Raw genomic sequence first — 21,412 nt, 5'->3', positions numbered from 1 at the left:
TTTCCAGTCTGTCTGTACAGCTTGGAAAGCCAAACACAAACACTCCTGGAAATGATTGGCTTGCAGCTGTTAAAGAATACCAAAGTGGTGCCACGACTTCTAAACGCTCATCAATGCTCTTAAAGTCTTTTGTTCAGAAAAAAGGACCCCTTCATGCTGGAAAAACTCCCACAAAAATGCTGGAGAAGCCTCATCTGTCCATCATCGCTTGACCGCAAAGCGCTGGAAAGGCCCCTAAATAAAGTCACTACAAGAACATAATGGTGGTGAGTGTTTACTGAAAAAAAAACCCACAGCTTTCTGGTATCTATAAAAAAGAACATTAATTTAATCACATAAAATATATTGTTGAAGGTTTTAATACATTTTAAAAATATGTTTAATTCTTCCTTAAGACAAGGGCTATAGGCAGTTAACTTGCATTGGCTGTTGAGTTGTGTTTTAATAGTCACACTGCTTTGGTTCTGTCTTTGGTGACGACCAACTACCGCAAAACATATCTGACTCTTGTGATTGCTGCACTATTTTTAGCTCTAGCTGCTAATTGTGTCTGTTTGCCTGCAGACCTGTTAATTGTCTGTGTTCATCGTTACACAACTTACAGCCATTTTCACATTTCATGATTGTTAAGAACAATAATAATAGATGCTTTAAACTGGGTGACTCTCAGAAGACAGATTATAAAAGAATGCAGCAGGGTGGTGATATCTGGACGCTAAGGCTCTAGTTCCAAATACTGTGGTTCCTTTAATTCTCTGAATGCACCTCAACAGCATGTTTTGTTTCCCTCTCTGAAACCTCTGTTAGTGTCAGCCCAAACAAAGACAACTCTCAGCTTAGAAAGACTACAGAGGGCAAGTATCTTCATGTATAAAAAAATGCTGCCCCTTTAAGGGCGTCAACTGTTTTGTTTTTTTTTTCCATTGCAGTGTTTCCAGACTTATTCAAAAAGCTTCAGGAGCATTCTGCTAATGATGGCATTATAACGTATTAGGTCTGCTCCTACCAGAGTGCATTAATCTAATGAAATCAAACTGCACCCAGCAATGCACCCGATAACCTTTTCACACGGCCATCTGCAAACCTCGGAGACGCTGCACTGGAAGACACAATTATTTCATCATAATCCATAAAAGTTGGTCGTCATTTGTTCCCGTGTGCTGTTTAATAATAAATAAGACTCATCTTCAAATCACACTGGCGGTCCCAGATTAAAATAGTTTCATTCCAATGAAATATTGACACGACCTCTCTTCATTTTGAAAAAATGGACAACAATTAAACATGAAAGATGACTTAAGGTTGGTCCCTTGGCAGCGAGTCACTGTTTTTAGACACATTTTTATTTTTAGTGGATGGCATTCACTCATGCCACTGCACGCTTTTCTCATCACATAACTCCAACGAAAACAGAATAAATCAAAGCAGACTTGCTTAAAGAATGAAACCCATATTTCCCCCTAGAAAGCACAAGTCTTTGTCTTTACATGTTTAAATTCTAACAAGATGATTTGTTCTCCACAGTACCTCCAGAGAGAAGCTACGCATCACTGCTGCCTCCCACAGGCAGCTCCTCAAACTGCAACAACACTGAAGCATAATGACTCACTGGAAAAAAAAAAAGGCCAATAATACTTCAGACCTAATCTTTACTAATAGGTTCTGGTAAAGCCTCCCTGTGCATCCACAGGAATTAAAGCAAACAGAGATGGTACCAGGAAAACTGCAGCCATGTGCAAAAAAAACTAGAGACACATAATCATAAGAGCTTTGTCCAAAACACACTGACGTGGCCCAGAGAGCCTGCAAAGCACAGCGATGATTCAGAAGACAGCAGGGCAGCAGTGGTTTGATGTGAGGGCCAGGGAAAGAAAACGTATCTGGGTTTGTTGTGGAAAAACACTTAGTCTTACTATTTTTGTTTTTGCCTTTTATAAGGTACGAAAGATTAAAGAAATGTAGGGACTAAAATAGGGGGGAAATAGTAATATTAATAAATTCTGCTGACACATGCTCGTAATTTCTCAAGAGATATCTACAGCTCAGCTTTTTAAGGGAAGATAATTGAATAAATAGCTTATATGTGAAGGCTTTGGGGTTCAGGGTTCAATCCCCATCAAGCTGCTACTGCTAGGCCCCTGAGCAAAGCCCCTAACCCTATCTGCTCCAGGGGCGACTTAGCGAGGCTGGCCCTGCCCTCTGACCTCAACTTCCTGGGAGATGCGATAAGAGAATTTCTCCATGAGGATCAACTGAGTGTAAAAAATTAAATAAAAATGAGTCAACACCATGACAGAGCATTTCTACCTTGAAACTACAATGTACTGCTAACAGGCTCAAAAACACAGATTCAGACTTCTGGGGTTTCATATGTCACAAACCTAAGGAACCAATCCTTTCAACTTGCAGGGTGGGACTTTCTGTATCATTCTTCCTCTTTAGTTTCTAACATGTACGTGTAGCTGAGAGTTTACAGTGTCTGAGCAGAGTCGTGGGTGAGCTGGTGTGCTCGAGCTGCAGCAAGCTGTTAGGGGCAAATGGAGGAAGAGGCTGAGAATAAATAAATCTGCATATTTCAAAGGAAGCAAGTTACATCAAATCCATTTTAAGTTAGGGAGGGATTCTTCTCATGCAAAAGATAAAAAAAATCTGAATAAGTAACTTTGACACAAAGAGATAAGTTTGTAGGGATTTAATCACAGACTGGAGAGCGACTTTAAATGTAATATTATAATCTCCACTTTTATATTTTACCAGTGGAAAAATGGTGTAACGTAGCAGCAAATGTTAAGACCCAGTTATTTACATTTCTGCACATATAAGGAGCACGACTACAAGTATTTCTCCTACACTACATAAAAGGTGGTGAGAGGTTTGCTCATAAGGTAAAATGGCTCCATTTCTAAATGAAATGTGACAATATTCAACCAGTCGAGATGAAAAGCAGAGGAAGACAATCGGCTAAAGACAGAATAATGGAACAGTTTTTCCAGAGCAGGCAGCATGCTCTGATTATACAGCAGAAATGATGTTATTATGTCATTATGTTGGGAGGATTGCTCAGAAGATCTGTCACAAGCAGGATCTAAATATTCAGTATCAGTGAGATGATCTGGCTTTTGTTAAATGATGAGGCCATGTCTAAGTAAGCAGAGCACACTGTTGACGGATGGTGTAAATGGCTCAGATAGTGCTCCAATTGTGCTTTTATTGCCAGCCTAACTGTGATTCCTGTCTTCGTCTCGGGCAAATGTGCCAATAGTTTCATCAGGGACCTAATTCAGGCTAACAATAATGAGTGTCGGAGCAGAATCTGGGTTACACTCATGTGATTTGTGTATCGAGTACCTCATGAAAGGCCTGCAGGTATTCCAAAAGGAAAAACTGTGTCCAGGCACAGTTTTAGCAATATTCAATACTCCTCATGGCTAACCAGTAAAGTGAAATGCTGCAGCCTTTGATCAGATCGTGTCCTAACTAGGTCGCTTGGTTGATGCGCTCTAATTCTACCTATTTCTGACAAACTTTCACAGGGAATGAGTCTGTGGCAGTTAAAGGGAGCATGAATGTTTTTTTTCTGCACTAAATGTCTATTTTTACACGTTACACAGAACTGGATGTGCAATTGTGTCAACTGGGTCAGAGGAAATTTTTATGGTCACTGCCCAATTTTGGCAGACGGAGCTGGCTGCGCTGCTGATTGAAATTTCAACTGTTTTGTTAATCATGGTTGTTTCAAAGGCGTGCAACTATTTCTAACAAATGAGACACACAAGGTCATTTTACCAATTTTATACATAAAAGCTGGTTCGCTCAATCTGGGAAGTTCTAAAACACATGTCAGAACTGGTTCATAATGTACTATTTGCAGCTTTTGAGGTTCTTTGTCAAATCCTAGAAAATAATCCTGATGAGGTCATCGTAATGGGATGATGTCACTAGGATCATTTTAGCTTAAATGAAAAAAATGTAAAAGCCTGCATTATGAAGTCGAGGTGTGGAGTTTAAAACACCGTCTTAACAAATGTGCAGCTGATTGCATTTGGGAAATGTAGGTTACAGAGTTTTTGAAGACTGACATAAGAGACTAAAAGTCAGGATATCCTGGCCTCTGCTATCAGCTTCATCCTTTCAACACAATAATATGCAAACACACTGAAGTCACTTCTGATCTTGTCCATAAACCACATAACACTGCATAATAGATTATTTCCATTCATGAGAGCTTAGCATACACCATGTAATAGAACTAAAGCTAAGCTGATAGCACATATTTAAACAACCTGAGCAAACCAAAAGTGCTGCACATGCATAAGACAGGCAGCAACAAAAATATGTGAAAGAAGAAAACAGAAAATGTGATTACATTTGTAAAATCAATGAATAAAATACAAAAAAACCCCAAGGCAAACAGGATAACTACCTGTAAGATCAATTTCTAAAATAAAATAAATATTTTAAACAACTAAATAATAAGACAACTAAAAGCAACCAGAAGTCACTAAAACATGTACATTTTGAGAACAGCTAACAGCAACCCTTCAGAGGATCTAAGAGGCCTTTAGGTGGAGTAGGAACAAAAGTTCTGACATGTACCAGGTTCTCACTGATGCATGGCCTAATAAACAAATAAAACAACCTTAAAGTCAGTGTTGTTATGAACAGACAGCCAGTGCAGAGATCTTATACATTTTAGTGTGATGCTGTCCTTTTTTGTCACCAGTTAGGAGTCTTGCAGCAACACAGTGCAGGACCCAGATGTAGTGAGTTACAGTCATCCAGCCTTAAGTGAAAATTAAGGCAATTGTCAGCCTTCATGGCATTCAGAGAGAAGACAGATTTCAAACTGGGAAAGTTCTGCATTTGAAAGTAACACCTTACAGAGGTAATCTAGATGTCAACCTGGCCTTTGTGATGGTTTAGAAAAAGGCCAAAAGCCACACAAGGTGAAAAAAATGTCAACTAACAGTTATCAAAGTCTGAGACAGCAGCAGGTCAATTGAAACTTTGAGGAGACCAATATTGTGTTGTGGCTCTGAAGCCTGGTTGAAGTTTTGTATGATTTTGTTGGTGTCTAAATAGGACAGAGGCTGTGCATTAACCACTTTGTCCAAAACTTCAGACAAGACACAGATTCACATGTAGGCACACGTGTATAAGCGTATGTGCTAAATTCTGACCACTTACTGTAAACAAAACTCATACTGGGAACTGACATTGCATATATCTGGAAAGCCTCTTTATCAGCCATGCAAGCAGGTTTGGTCCTGTGATTGTGATTACATGGTGATAGAGAACCTTCTGACTCTGGCTGTGCTCTGACTTTTCCAACCATTACTATGAAGTTGTGGTGAAATGTCTCAACAACTACTGGATGAATTGCCATCAGGATACAGTGAAAATGCCCCGAGGAAGGATCCTCATAACTTTACCAAGCCTCTATCTTTCATCAAGTGCTACCACCAAGTCAAATTTTCAATTTGTCCAAATAGTAAATAGTAACTGTAAATAGTTAATAAGCCTTTCCTGAAAAAACAGCAGATGATAGAATGATGAAATGCTAAACTAAAAAGATGAACATGGCCAACATTAAACCTACTAATAGCACTATCTTAGTGAGCATGTTAGCATGTCAGTGTTTGCATTCAGCCCAGGGCTCCTCTGCACGTCTTCACACCACGTACTAATTCTTGACAGTAGTACTACCTAGTAATCGTTATCGATGGTGTACAATTAAATCAACAACTATTTGCAGCATTCGGGAAATAACACAATGAATGTGGTACCACACATCACTCAACTGAACTTAAAGAAATGTGAAATAGTTTGTACTAAAATGTGACGCTCATTTTTTGGTTTTCCAAGTTCTCTGTGAAGCGGTCTCACCACCACCCACAACTTATGTTAATGTTTATCCGCTGTGAGCAGCTCCTCTTTCTTCCCTTTGCATTGCATTGTGGGGGAACAGTGTGTGTTAACAGCACACTCCAACGCTGAACACATTTATACTATCTGCTCAGTTTGTTTTGTAGTTTAACCTGTGTGAACAACTTAAACACTAAAAACCTGCTTGGAATCGGCAGGCTGTGTGTATTCAGGACAAAGACTTTTTTTTACAGTAATGACAGTAATTAGCAAAAACATGTTGGGACTGCCAGGGTTTGTGAAGCAGTCTCCAAAACTTGAAATGTAATACCATTGTCTGCTAAACCTGAGGCAGATTCCTACAATAAACAGCAAAAAGAAACCTACTGAAGATGTTGCAATAAGCTGAAACCTCTCTTACTTGCTCGCTAAAATCAACACTGCGGGCCATGTAGCTGAAACGAAAACATGCAGCGACTATCCAATAAAACGATGTGGTACTCAAGCAAGAACAGACTCATTTATGAGCCTGGAGGCTGTGAAGAAGGATGATGTCTGAATTTGGTCCAAACTGGCAGCTTGTCAAAGTTATGTCATAAAGTAGGAATTCTTTAATGCGGTGATGCTGAATCTTGCTGGTTTTGCTTAAAGAAGAAAAAAGTCAATCACATTCAGGCAAATGACCCTCTACGACACACACATTCAAGACCGGTCGTCTTTACTCCAGTGCAAGGGTGGTAATGACACAGTTCATGAGGTAGCCTAAATAAAGACGGCATGGAAACCACATGGCCAGAAAAGCCCTGGTCTCAGCTAACAGCGGCAGCAACCCTGGACCACAAAAGCCAGCAGAAGACCAAACGCACAGCTCCATCACAGCTCCTGTATCATGACACAGATATAGGTCAGCAATGCTAAAGCATCTGCAAATCTGCAGATTATCTCTGCCAGGTTTTTTATGCTCTAATCAGACCAAATCCTCTGGGGTGGACTTGACTCTTAAGTGGAGTTTCACAGTTCAAACCACTGGTCCTAACTAAAAATGGCAGATGTTATTAAGGTATCAGGATGCACATTACGGCGTTAATGTCTCCCACACTCAGGTTTGAGTGTCTGTTTAAGGAGGAAATGGTGCACAGGAGAGACGAGTTAACACACACAAACAAGCAACAATATACAGTGTGTGAGGAAATTAGTAAAGATACTCCTACAGCAAGGCAGCGAAAGTGCAGAAAGAGGTATAAAACCTGTAAGGAAGCATTTCCCAGACATAATTACTAAAACTGCAGGGCTGTCTTTACTGGCCTTCACTTTGTTTTCTAAGGTACAGCCAAGCCACGCCTACAGTAACTATAGAGTGTGTGTGAGTGAGCGTCAAGCCCTCACTCCTGAATCCAGATGATGTATTGTATATGCACGCATTCATAACTGATGGTCCCCTGGGTACTTAGTGTGATACCAAGCTACAAAGGAGAAAGAGGGCAAGTTTAAAAATAGCCAGGACACCTACCATCGTCTCATCCATTATTAAAGACGACCCAGGGATCTGATCTGGCATCCATTATGCCACTCCACACACTGTGGGCTAAGGCAGAATTAATAGGCTACTGTGACATAATTGCCAAGTGTGGAGATGAAGATTAAGACTAACTGTTCTTTTTTTCTTTTATATAAACCAGAAAGTGGAGCATGTATTATAGCTGTGCTTCATCTATAAAACATTTCCTGCATTCCTGTATCTTTTCCCCTTAAACCTACACAACCAGTCCGATAAGTTTACATTACGCTGTAGTTCAGCACCAGCCAATCGGCTCGTTGCTGAGTGAAACTGGAGTTGTTGAGAACATTCTTTGATGTCTGGTATACTACAAATGTATTTTCTTTGAGCATACCAGCATGTCGGCTGCATGTCAAATGGACTGGCAAAACAGCTGCACTCAGAGTGTACAGTCAAAAGCAGCGGTAGAGGAGGCGTTTCAGCCAGACAGACCACAACTGGCACATAATGGAACCCAGATTCCTAGTTCCTGATCCTTGATAAAAGTACAAAGTAGTTTTTGATAGCTTAAACTACTGAGCAATTTCTGCTTATTCAGCCTGAAATGGTGTCAAAGGACTCCATCAGTGAGTCCGATTTGAAAAAACACAACGTCTTCTATGGCTTTAGAGGCACTTTGAGAAAATAACAATGTCGTAGTGATGCTATCAAGGCTGTTTCAGTGTGAGCGTGGAGTCGACAAATATACACCAGACAGACTGTTTCATAAGCTGCATTTGTGGAGTGTGATAAGTTCAGGAATCAACCAGGAACAGAAGGTCTAACCAAATATGCCATTGGTTACCTTATGGGGAATATGGTGCTTTTCACGCTTGACTCCTTTAGTCGTAAGAATTAAGGGCTTAAAAGATACTCTGGCTTCTATTGCTCTGATTCTACCTGCAAGGTGATACAGCTGAACCTCCAATCCAAGAGGTTTCTTCAGAGATGAAGAAGTCTCTAAATGGCTTCTTGAAAATGTTCGAAATTGAACAATCCTCAATTCTCAGGACGAATACGAATTGACACTAAAACATCTTTTTTTATGGCATTCTCACAAGATGACCGCAGAAACAAATGACAACAAAAGCCTTTAGTTGCAGGAAAAATGGAATATTGATCAGGGGTTTAATCACTGTAATAAATGTGCTACAAAGTGTGAGCAGAACCACAAACTGTACAATCTGAAAAACACTTATTTTCCCCCTAAGTCCATGTACTGGTCAGTCTACACCTCTGACATGGAGTAAAACATACAGGCAAGACGCGTCTTTGTTCATTTTTAGCTTAGTCATTACTTGGCTGTTTCTGTTAAACCTATCTGGTTGCAAGGTGCACCTGAGGGGTCAGATGACAGAAAGGACTGAAGAAGTGTGCATGCTTGTGTGTGTGTGTGTGTGTGTGTGTGTGTGTGTGTAGTTTCATCTCTTTAGAGCTGGTGGTGTATGTTTCAGTTACCTGGCAACCTCTTTGAGAAAGTTGAAACAGGAGTTGGACATGGGAAATATGCACCAACAAGTGACAGTATTACTGCAGCAATGTGCAAATATATAAAATGTGAGGGTCTGTTTAGCATAAAGTAGTTTCTTGAACTGAACAGACGATGCTTGAGGAGCCCTGGAGTTATGGAGCTCTGCTCCTGAGCTGGGCCGACATTTGTTCCGAACTGTTACGCAGCTGACCCTGACTTCTGATCTCCTACTGGAACAAAAATAAAGCCTCAAAAATGCAATGATCTATGTTATAGCATTTAATGATGTACATTCATGTGTGAGTGGACAGCAGACTGCAGAGTTTTGCTCCTTACCACCAGCACCGACGTCCGGACAGCCTCGGAGACGCTTTGCCTCAGCTCTGCGGCGGTGCCCGGTTTGTTGAGCCCCCGGGTGAATTTCCTCGCCTCAGGTGGAGCAGAAGCCATGGTATCAGCCCACCGTTCATCAGACAGCCAGGTACTTAGAGGAGAGCACACTGCGAGGACCGTCCCGAGCTGGCGCTGCGAACGCTGCTTTGACGTGCGTAAACGCACCCTGGAGATGTTTTATCCTGCCATTGTGCATCTGCTGTACTTTATACTGGTTCTGTCACGGCGGACACGGCGGTCCAGAACACCCGGCGGTCCAGAACACCCGGCGGTGACCTCCCTGATCAACAGCGAACGGAGAGGAGCACACAACGCCCGCTGAGCTCTGTCCCATCAGCGGATGCCCCCTTTGCACAAACTGGCACGCCCCCTTCCTCAGTGTAAACAATGTCATTATGGATCATCTGAAACTAAAGCATCAGGAGCTTAAATAGAAAGCTTGACTGTATATTTCTCCAGTGTGGTTATGGGACACTTAACTGTGTCCGTCGTAATTTACAAATTTGTTACAACAAAAAAACAGGATTGTTAAAGGCCCCTATTGGTTTATATGGCAGTGAATGTCGCAGCTGTTGTGTCCGTATACATATATATATATATACATGTATAAAAGGCGCGTAAAGTATTTGAGAAGTACAAAATGATGTTTTTGACGTTATATAACTACAAACACAGTTCTGTCACACACACATGCTAACATTGCCATCTACTGGAACAATCCCTGTAACTGACCAGCCTGGCTGGAGGCTTCAAACTAAGTTATGTGACCACGCAGCGGCGGTAAAGTCGCGCCAATAACTGCGCAGCTAGTTATTACTAGTTATTACTAGTTATTACTAGTTATTACTAGTTATTACTAGTTATTACTACTATACTAGTGGGAATATCAAATAGTAGATGCAATTATAAAACAATAAATACGTTTTTTGGCAAGTATTATGTTTAGTATGGTGTTTTCATAAACAACCACCAATAGAACTTTTACTTTTATCTTTTGCTTTATACAATAATAACGCAGTAATTAACGCAGTATTTCTCTTTGGGCTTTTGCATTGTAATGTAAGTCGCCTGCTGCATAGCTTAGCATGCGAGCGCTACTCTTTCCGACGCTCGTAGCAGTAAACATTGGGAGAATCTTGCATGGAGAGCTGCATGCAGCGTCTGTTTCCAGGGTGTTGTATCCTCAGTCTGCGGCACAGCGGCGCTGCTTCCCCCCGCCAGCCGTGTAGGACTGTCCTCCACCCCCAACGCCAACCTACAGCAACCTGATACCGGAGACGAGCGGTCCAGACAAGCCTGCAAACGAGGCGTTCCCAGCCGCCCCGATCAGACCGAGAGATATCCATCTCCTCCCTCCGCCGTCTGTCAGCACCAAAGGAATGATCTCCGTCTACCGCACACCAGAAACGTTCCCTATAGGCGCCGTTGACTTGTAAATGATTTTTTTTCGCCGTAACGAAGATCGTGAAATGAGAAGGGACGCGGAGAACTAACTGGCTAGCTGTTAGGCTAGCGTCGGTTAGCTTCGACAGCAAGCCGCTTGCAACCTTTCCGAGCTAATTGGCTAACGTTTATGTGTCAAATTCCTGGCTGTAGAATCGGAAGAGTGGATATTTTTTTACAAACATTACAACAGAGAATTGTTTTTGTTTAGCCGAATGAGCTGTGCGGCGGTTATTTTAGAGATATTGACCCTGTTTGCCTAAGTTTTGTAGTAGCAGACAGTCGCCCTAGGCAGCTAGCATGTTAGCTAGCAGATATGGACGTTGTTCGCTGGCTAGTTGTAGATGGCAGATCCGCCAAACAAGTTAGCTGTTTGGGTCATCTGTCCGGTCCGTGTCGGAGTCAAAAGCAGGGCTAACTTAATTACTTGGCGGTTAATTAGTTCTCAAATAACGCCGACGGAGCCCGAGACAACGGCGCCTTATTTTCGCATCATTTCTCGATGTGTTGTTCCATGCCTGCCGGAGCAGTTCAAGTTACTGAGCTGACGTGAGGAGACGGAGTGAAAACAAAGTGAGAGTTGCTGAAGAGGACCAGAAAAAAAAGTAAAATAAGACTTTGGAGGCGCTCCAACTTCGAGACCAAAGTCGCTGTCCACTGTCATGGCTGTGGGCCGAATCACGATGAAATCACTCGCTAAATTTGGGGTTTGCTTGGCGATCCTCCTGACTTCGGTGGCTGGTGAGTAGCTTATTAGTGAATTGATTTTTTTTTTTTTTTGGAGAGGGAGAAAATGTGTCATTAATATTTGATGCTTTCCTGTTGGTTTCTGCTGTGTTTGGTGCTCATAGTCGCGTTGGTGCAGTTGCTGAATAATGAACAGTACCCAAATCATATTCTTGTGAGGGGCAGTTTTAGTGGCTGTCGGATTTGTATGGTGTTTCTAATAGGCATCATTTTTCTACATCATCTGTGTTTGTGTGTGTGCCTCCCCTGTTTGTTCCATCTTGCTGTCTGGCTGCCTTATTTCTGGACTGATCTCCATTGTAGTTGGGAAAACCGTCATAGATATCTCCTCTTCCACAGAGCAGCGAATGCACCCCTGGCTCCTTTTTAATCATTCTGTGTACAAAGGCCTGGAAAAACACTGCCAAACATACCGCAGTCCTTGTCTGCCAAGTTGTGCCCCCTGTTCAAGACTCTGGGCTGAAGCCAGGCTTCTGTGAGACCTTGAGCATGATAAGATAGGAGCAGGGCTGCACAGGGATGCAGGGAGGGGAAGGGGGCAGGTGGAATGTGTGGGAATACAGGAAAGGTACTTCACAAGGTGGATAATTTAGGTGATGGAAGTTCAACACAACGCTCAGGCTTTGAACATAGGTGGGCTCGTGTTGCCTGGTTTGCTCATCCGGTGTTGCAGCCAAGTGTGTGGGTGTGAATGTGTGTATAAACAGCTTCATAATAATGTATTATCATTTCTGTGAGTGTGTGTTATTGCCCAGGCTCCTCTGTCCATTCATAGACAGGGTGTTATCAGGAGCCCGGAATAATAACTGCTTTTGCAGAGGGAAACGTGTGTGTGCGGTGTAATCTGAATACACAGTGCGACCGGGTTCATTACTTGAAGCTGTTACTGCCTGGAGACTGTGTCCCTATTTGCATTCACATTTGCATTTAAACGACAAGCGGTAGTTGGAGTATTTAGTTTTAATTCTCATTTAGTAAAATGAGAATTCACACTGCCATTGTTAAAGTTGATTGTATGTCGGATGTGCTGTGAATGCAAGGTCATGAATAAATGAGCAGTGAAGGAAAGTTAGCTACTTTAAATCAGAAATAGACTGGAGTAGGTAGGAGAGGGCAAGAGGAGTGATTGGGTTAATTAAATCTGATTGGAAGAGATGAGTCATGAGGTTGTGTTGTGGGATTATTGATGGGATGGACGGGGAGGGGTATAAGCTAAAAGAAAATGTCAACTGTGACAATATGACTTCATCAAAAATGATTTTTGCCTTTCTAAGCTCACCTTTGTCAGTTGAGCAGTTTAACAACGCAGACTGTCAGAGTGTCGACATATTCACTCAATAATCAGTATTAGGAAAATGAATTGATACTTATAGGCATGCGTGCCATGTAAACAGTCAATAAATCCAAATCGTCGTGCTGTGCAAAATTAATTAGGGCAGCAGTCAGCTTTTGTTAACATAATGGCTGTAAAGAGACAGAAGACGGATCGCTTGCTCTCTGTGCTGCTGGGTCAGAAATGCAAAGCAGAAATACCAGCACTCTGTTCTTAGCACTGAAGTAATGATGACGAGAGGAAGCAGAGGATGTAATAGTTAACTTGAGAGTGGCAGTCATCCTTCTGGCCCAGAAACCTCCCATCCTCCCCTTTTTCTATTTCACCTGTTCACCTCTGTTCCTTTCTTTTTCTAATTATTGCTGATTTTCTTCCACCTGCTATGCATGTAAGCTGTTTGCAGTTTGAGTTTGGGCGGTCCTTCCCCAGCCCGTCCCCTGTGACTAATCAGTGTGTGGGTGTACGCCTGCTGCTCCGAAATCTGGAGTAGAAACAATTTTTAAACATAGCACATGCCTGCAGACAACACCTGCGGCGGGACCACAGGTGTTCCTAACTACTACCATTAGACTGAGGCTTCTCTCAAGTTAAACTTATTGTATAACCGTGCTCAAACCGTGTGTCAAAACCCACATCCAGGCACTGTCTTTACCCTAGTCCCAGGTAAGCAAGAGGTTTTGGGGTCCAAAGAGGATTAGAGTGGGCCGTATTATAGTGGAGCATAAAAAGGCCAACTCGTTAGCTACGCCTGTCCAAACCCTGAAACTGTGTCTCAAGGGCCCCATACTGTGGCGTTGACAGACCTACTGTTCCCCAAGTGGGCTGTTCCTCTCCAGCCTCCCAGGACCGTGAGGGGACTCTAGGGGCTGTCGGCTCTGCTGTCACGTCAGCAGCTCAACAGAAAGTGAAGTTAGAGGCTGGAGATTACACGCTGAATGGCAGCGAGGCTGTTTAACATGCGTCCAGGCTTACATTTTAGCCTACTGAATTCTGTGAGCCAGGTACGGACTGATAGTTAACTCTGGCATCTGATCAGGGCTTTAAATGGCAAGTTTAGTCGTAGGACACTTCAAAGAAAATGAATCAGAATGACTTAAATGCCGCGTTCATTAAATGAGAGATTTTCCTGGGTGACTCAGAGACATTTTAAAAACAAAGAAAGAACAGTGCAGAAGCCGTCTGAGTCGCATCCTTGCACTATAAGCTGCAAATATCAACTACCTTTATTCTACTAATTTACCACATCAAAGTGGGTTTTTCTTGTTAATTAATGTGCTGATTAATTGATGATTTCTTTAGCCCTCGCACACAGCCTTTAAACGGCTTTCACGTGATTTAATGTGACAAAGAAAAACAGCAAATGTCTCATTTGAGCAGCTAAAACCAGCAAATGTTCAACATTTTTGTTCAAAAGGGGACTTTAAAAATTAATTGGTGATCAAAGTAGTTGCTAATCAGTTTTCCTTTAATTGTTGAATCCCAGCAAATGTCTATATAAGTTATTGTAGTAAAATCACAATACTGCTGTGTAGCACAATAATGGAATTAAATCAATTTTCTAAAAATTGTTTTAATCATTAGTGGTGTGAAAATATGTGCATTGTTAATGTGTGTTACAGCTCGTGGCACAGATTGTTGCCCAGGGGCCACACTTACCAAGCTGCATCAAGTCTGGCCCTCCAGCTATACTGCAGAATGTGCATTATGCTGTTCAGGATGTGATGCAACATCCCTGCGGAGGTAAACACAAGCATAGTAAACAAGAACAAATGTGGCCGGTGAAATGCTAAAAATCAAGAGTAAAACTGTGTGGGGACGTGCAGAACCAGAAATAGCGGTAATCTGATAATGTGGACTCACTCTGTGCCTGCAATTTTGTTTCAGTGTTCACACACTGGAGCTATGCTGTTTAGATGAGGATAGGATAAGGAAGTAGCTGCAGAGCATGAAGGATATAAAACCGCTGTGCCTCCCTAGATTCTGTAATATTTTGGACTGCACATTATTTCGTGAGAAGAGACGACACCGACTGCAGCTAGAAACAGAGCCATGAATACTGGAATGGAAGGGGGGGAGGCGGGAGGCCATTTGGTCTCTAATACAGCCAGCGTTGTACTCTATTAGATGAAAAAAAATCAATGACTATCTCTCTTAGTACCTTGGTTTGAGTTCAGAGTTGAAGTTAAAGCAACAAGAGATACAATAGGACAGTGTTCAGCCAACCTTCTGGTTTGGCAAAAAGGAGAAATTAGCGGATGTTTTAGAAAACAAAAGGTGCAGCCTTGAGATGGTAACTCAGAGTGACAGCCTATGATTAACACGAAGAGTTCTCCTTGACCAGCAGAGACAATAAGTCTAGAGCGTGCAGAAAATGTTGCTCAGAGCATGGGCGAACTGTTTTTTTTCCTCCCATATATCTTTATATCTTATTTTGACTGTTCCTGTCCTCATCAGTCTGCAGTGGTTGTAGCAACAGAACAAGGTGCAGTTCTTAAGTCCCAGTATTACAATCAACAACTGGTGCAAAGTGTAGGTTTCAGACTAGTTGTATGTCGCGCTGAACAATTAATTAGTTTTATCGCAATTTGAAACAGTGCAGTTTTCAAATTGCAAAGGCTCCAGCTTAGCATTTTGCAGTGTGTCTGACTCACGGTTGAAGCAGTCGTGTGAACAGTTCTACAGATTCTGTTCTCCTTGTGTGAGAGCCTCGCTTTGATGCTATCTCATGTAGTAATCACAGTGGGTATTAAATTGAAGCTTATCTGATTTTTTTTTTTTTTTTTAACAAATCCAATTATAATTGCAATATTTGTCAGAAAAATTGGATGTTTTCCACAAACCGTTCAGCCCTGATTGTGTGCATTTACAGAAGACATCCAGCGAAGGAGAACCGAGTGGACCCGCACACTGATGCCCACTGATGCTGGATGTTTGAAGCTGATACTTGTGTTGATATCTGGGACTTTCAAAACTCATGCAATATCAGCTGATAGTCATGCAAAAAAACAAAAAGAATCTTGATCCAGATTTACTGAAAAATGTCACCAAGACACAGAACATAAGCGGTGTAACGATGCAGAGAGGAGGAAATATGTGCTTATAGTTGGCAAATTAGAACAATAATAATTAGTGTGAATCTTGAAGAACTGAGTCTTGGATTTTGTGAACTTGGTGAAAAAAAAGTAATTTAGACACTTTTTCTAAATGATGTCAGACCGATCGAGAATTTATCCGACGTATATACCAGTACTCATTACGTCTGCAGTTTGGCCTCATCATTTCATTTTAATGATGACGTTCAACTATTATTATCAATTCAGCTGTGACTGGTTGATGATTGATGTTCTCAATCAATTAATTAAAGCATCAGATTTTCACATTTAAGAAGCAGGGCCCAGAAAAGCGATAAAAACAGTTACTCAATTATCCAAATAATTGTCAGTAGTCTAATGATGGGGCTGTTTGATTTAGTGCTGCAACAATTAGCCGATCAGATTAATGAAAAAAGATAAATTGCCAACTGAGCAGTTCATTCATTGTTTAAGCTTTCATGCAAAAGTGAAAAAAAAATAAAATAAATTGATAGTTTGTGGTGGTTCTTGACTGTTTATCCATGATAGGAAAAGTGATTATTTCTGAGCTTTGTTCATTTAATGACCTCAACTTGTGAACTTGGAAATTACACGAGCACTTTTCACTGCTTTCCTATGATTTGGCGGCTGTGGCTCAGGTGGTAGAGCGAGTTGTCCTCTAATTGCAGCGCTGGCGGTTCGATCCCCCGCCCCGCCACAGTCAAAGTGTCCTTGGGCAAGACGCTAAACCCAAAGTTGCTCCCAATGGCAGGCAGCACCTTGCGTGGCAGCTCTGCCGCCATTGGTGTGTGAATGTGTGTCTACTCTCAGATGTACGTCGCTTTGGGAAAGAAGCGTCTGCTAAATGGAATTATAAATTGATTGATGAAGAAACCGATCATTAGTTGCTGCCCTAATGCGATGAATTGATTGATCATTGTGGATCTGCTCGAACTAGCTTGTTTCACCCATTTCCTTTTTCAGTACCTAAAATTATTCACAGAAGACAAAAGCAGTAAATCGTCAGAGTTTAGAAAACTGAACTTGAGAATGTTTTTAGTTGTTGCTTGCAAAATGAGTGAAATAATGAATTGATTAGTCCCGACCAGGATTGTTTTGAATAGCTTTTCTTACTATCAGTGCCAGAGTTAATTGTCTAAGTGTTCCAGCTCGACTCTTTTTGATGAGCTGAGATCTTGATTTGTCAGGACATCACAACATCAGTTAGCTCCCAGAACAGGTGAAACCCCCGTCATACCAGACTACCAGAGGCCTCCCATGGAGTGGCAGGATGTGGAGAGAAAATCAGCCTGTCAGCCCATTATGTAGCCTGCCAGGCCTCCGCTTGCTGTTCATTTATTCAGCATGGAAATAATGTGGTTATAAACAAAGACTAAATTCAGATACAGCCTGAAACCAGACTTTAGCTTGTTCAGAAATAATCTGAGATTATCCCCCCCACGGCGTGATAGCAAACACTACTTTAGTCCCCTTGTCATCTGTGATTTCATGACATATTTGGGAAAGTTGAGGTATACAGGGATGTAGGAGGAGTAGGGTTGGATTTGGGTATAAATGCATGGTGGTCAATAATGGAGGCCTCCAAGCTTTGAGGGTAGTCTAAGCCCCAGGATTAGCATAACTGTACCAGACCCAGACAGACACAGACTGAGTAGTGGTGGTGTTTTTGAGGGGGGTGGGCAGTCCCAGGGCAACAGATGGGACAGATTAAAGCCCACTCACCCTCCCCTCCCACATCTTTAAACTCAACCAGGGGACTTGGAAAATTGGGGGTGTCAGCAAATATCCCTGAATCCTATCCATCCTACCTCAGCAACAAGCGCGCACCCAAACAGCAGCAGATAGGGCTCGGGCAGATACCGATGATTGTGAGGGCTGTCTGCGTGTAGCAGCTTGAGCCGCTGTGATAATGGAAACACTGCACATGAGCAAAGATAGTGCCCCTTTGCATTTTTAACATTTTTGTGTTGTCAGGGTGCACTTTGCAAATGTAAACAGCATTAGAGAGAAGCACAAGTTGTTAAATGCATATATATTTGGTACTTTGCCTCTGAGTCAGCACTGTACAAACGATGCACACGGCAGCATAATGACAGCTCTTCCCATGAAAACCCAAGAAATGGCTGCTGTCAGTGCACGCATGTCTGCCGGGGAGATGTTGGTGTGTGCACGGGTACATCGAGCACTCTTTGATCAAATAGGTCTTCTCTGTTTTTGTGTTTTTCTGTACTTGGTTTGTTTCCTCTCTGTGTTTCTGTCTCTAATCTTGGATGTAAACTGGGACGTGTAGAGAGAAAACAGGCAACACATCACTGGGTGACTTTTAATCAAGTCTCAGACCACCATGTCTTGCGTCGCTCCTATGGGCCTTGGCAGCAGAGAGAGAGAGAGAGAGAGAGAGAGAGAGAGGGGAGAGAGAGCCAGATTAGATCGCTGTTGTTTTTTAGCAGTGAGGCTGAGGGGAAGGGGGTAGTCCGAGAGGGTGGGAGGGTGCACCGAAGGCCGGTTAGGGGAGGAGGGTGGGAGATTAGCAAATAACTGGGCCATGGGTAAACACTCAGCAGTGCCCGCCATCATCCAATGAAGAGGCTTGGAGCAGAAAACTACTCTGAAGCCTTTTGATATGACTACCCTCTCTCTCTCTCTCTCTCTCTCTGCCTCGCTCCACTGGCCCTGCCTGCATACTCTGACCCACAATCCAATACTGCAGTGGAAGCCAAGATTACATAGCAAGCTCCACAGAGCAGAACCAGGTATAGAGTCTGCCATGACCAATCAGAGATAAACACAGAGATTGGCATCCAACCAGATACTCTGAAAAAAACACAGAACTCCAAGTCAAAGAACCAACCACAGCCAAGCAGAGCTGCAGACAAACCAATGAAAAGTGAGTACAGCAGTGCTCCTATGGCTCTGACTGCAAATAAGCAAAGCCTGGGTTGCTTGGCTTCACGCTCCATCCCGCTACACTGTCCTCCTCTGTTCGCTTTTTGGATATTGAGCTACTAAATCCAATAAATATATTTCAGTGATTTAATGGCAATTTTTTCCTTGACAGTTAGGAGGAAATAGGAATTAAAGGAGCTGCTGTGTGATCAGTTGGAGCGCTCCATTTATCTTGTGCACGCTTGTTATGTGCAGCCATGCCAGCACAATGAAACTATTTAATGTGCTGCGCGTCAGTCAGTGTGTCATAATGTTATTTCAGTCAGACACCCGGTCACGGGTTGAAGCCAGGCGGGGGTGCCGGGTTTAGGGGACTGTGGGCAAGTTTCTTGGCAGAATGAGGGTTAAAACTACCGTAGAGCTGGTTGCACATGTTGTTATCTGGATATGTGATATTGCCTTCACACTTAGCAGTATTACACCTATTTTATTTTGTAGTAATGCAACAAAAGTGTCTTGAAATAGCATTTTCAAAAATCCAGAACCCATTTCTAGATCATTGTCAGGAGGGCGGCCTTTTATCCTCTTTTTCATACACCTGAGAGTGCTGTTGACTGAGCATCCTTACGGCATCTTGTTTTATAGCCTCGAACCGCATTAAAACTGTTAAGAATTTATGTCAGATTACAGTATCTAACCACCAAGACAGACAGGAAATATTCTGCTCGGTGGATTTCAGCTCTACCAGCTCTGGCACACAAGGTCAAAGTGTTTGTCTAACTGTCTGTGGGTGTTGTCACAGGCTCTGTACTTCCTTCTATTGTTCTCCTTGTATTGTTTCTTTATGTTTCTCCTCTTCATAATAGAGTTCCTCCTGTACAGCTCCTCACTTCCGCCACCTACTCCCCTTTATTACTGGATTTGGGTATTGAGAAAGGACACGTATTTAAGACAGAAAAGCTGATTCTTGAGAAGAGTTGTGTGCACGTAGCCTTGTTCTGTATAGAGCTGGCTGCCATCAAGTAGAAAACAGCACAAGAGATCGAGTTTTACAGTCGAGGAAAGCGTACGGTGTTTAACTACACGGCAACTGCTATGTTTAAAATCCTAAAGTTAAAGCTGTCAATTTTCTGATGAATAACTGCTTGTATTATTTTGTGGATATATACAGTTTACAATGACAATAGGGCCCACTATGCTGCGTGTTTACATTCAATCCAGCGTCATGGATGTCAACCGCATGACACCAGTTGCTGATTCGGATATCTGTTCATCATTCTGAGTCTTGGAGTTGTGATGTTACGAGGTGCTCTTGTCCTGTTGTAGTCATTTTTAATTTGCCTGCGATTATACAAGACTAATGACACATGCAGTGGTAACGGGCATTAAACACTCAGCTGATTACACCTGTAGCCTGCTAGCTATTTAAGCTCCCATTGGCATCATGAGTTAGTTGAAAACGGTGGGGCTGATTCACATAGCGTTTATCGCTGACCAGTTTTAGAACAAAGTCTTTGAGAATTGGCTTTAAATACACGTTTGGTGGCTACATGCATGCTGTCGTGCTAATAAAGTGAGGCTATAGGTAAGTCCCATGTAGACAGTCAACATTCCCTACCGTTAGATGATCCACAAAGACATGAAATTAAAAAACTTGACTATTTTTTAATAAAGTGTGAGAGAAAAAAATGTAGAAATTACTTCAAATAAAAATAAAAACGTAGGCACACTAGTATCATTTTACTGTTAACACAAAAGAGACTTACCAGGACGTGGGCTGGGTATGGCTGCGCCGACATCCTGCAAGCGCCTTCGTGTGCTCTCCAGCATTCAGTCCTCGTTTGCCGTGAGGGTGAACATTGGGTCTTGGATGTTTTTAGAACATCAAGCCCATCTCACCACTGGTCCCTGCAAGCCACAGCCTCCACCAGGGCTGGCCTGCAGGTGATAAAGAGGCCCAGGCAGCCGCAGACTTGCCTCTAGAAACCTGCACCGAGCCAGCCAGATGAAATAATGTCAAGAGAAGCTGAAGATTATTTCTTTGAACTGTGCCTCTGAGTTTGCTTAATACCATCAGACGTCAGCGGGATCCATATGTGTCTCCAAAGAGAGAGGAAGTTGCACACATTTGCACACGCAACAACAGCTCCGGTAACTTAATTGAATTCTTGTAATTATAAATTATCCCCAGGAGAGCATGACGAGAGGATCAGTCCAGGCCAGGATCCAGCGGCTAGTCACCCTGTGTAGGCCTACGTGTCTTTACATCAGATAGCAGTTTAATTTACAGTTGTTTAGAACTGTTTCTTCTTAGTTTATTACGTACCTGCAGCGTCAGACAGTGGTAGGATTCCCGGGTGTTTCTACAAAGAGAGAGAAATCTTTATGCATAGAGAAACAGCAGTAACTTCATCAATTAGATTTAACTGTAAATTGTCCCGACATGGAGAAAGGGCTGATGAGGATTCACAATTTAAGAAATCAAAAATAAGTTAATTATTTGGACACTTTGATCATCAGTTGCTATTAGTTCTGTTTTAGTCAGTTACTGCATTATTATGTGTTACACACCACTGTGTGAGTTGTCTGGCGTGAATGACAAACACGTGCGGCGCCCTCCATCACTGTGGTGGTTATGAAAGCAG

The 21,412-nt window shown here is 42.3% G+C and overlaps 2 protein-coding genes across 2 annotated transcripts in view; one reads left to right on the top strand and one right to left on the bottom strand.

Moving 5' to 3' along the window:
* dock9b (dedicator of cytokinesis 9b) overlaps positions 1-9,510 on the bottom strand; it is a 62,377-nt gene extending 52,867 nt beyond the window's left edge. Inside the window, exon 1 of the mRNA XM_008285407.1 lies at positions 9,210-9,510. Within this exon, the coding sequence (XP_008283629.1) occupies positions 9,210-9,323 (114 nt within the window). The 5' untranslated portion in view covers positions 9,324-9,510. The remainder of the gene's footprint in view (positions 1-9,209) is intronic.
* A 1,056-nt stretch (positions 9,511-10,566) lies between these two features.
* Positions 10,567-21,412, top strand: part of LOC103359854 (bone morphogenetic protein receptor type-2) — a 36,545-nt gene continuing 25,699 nt past the window's right edge. Inside the window, exon 1 of the mRNA XM_008285405.1 lies at positions 10,567-11,450. Within this exon, the coding sequence (XP_008283627.1) occupies positions 11,372-11,450 (79 nt within the window). The 5' untranslated portion in view covers positions 10,567-11,371. The remainder of the gene's footprint in view (positions 11,451-21,412) is intronic.

Source organism: Stegastes partitus, unplaced genomic scaffold (assembly GCF_000690725.1).
Source record: "Stegastes partitus isolate 25-593 unplaced genomic scaffold, Stegastes_partitus-1.0.2 Scaffold401, whole genome shotgun sequence".
In the NCBI taxonomy this organism is placed as follows: domain Eukaryota; kingdom Metazoa; phylum Chordata; class Actinopteri; family Pomacentridae; genus Stegastes; species Stegastes partitus.
This window is presented reverse-complemented; position numbering and strand designations above follow the sequence as displayed.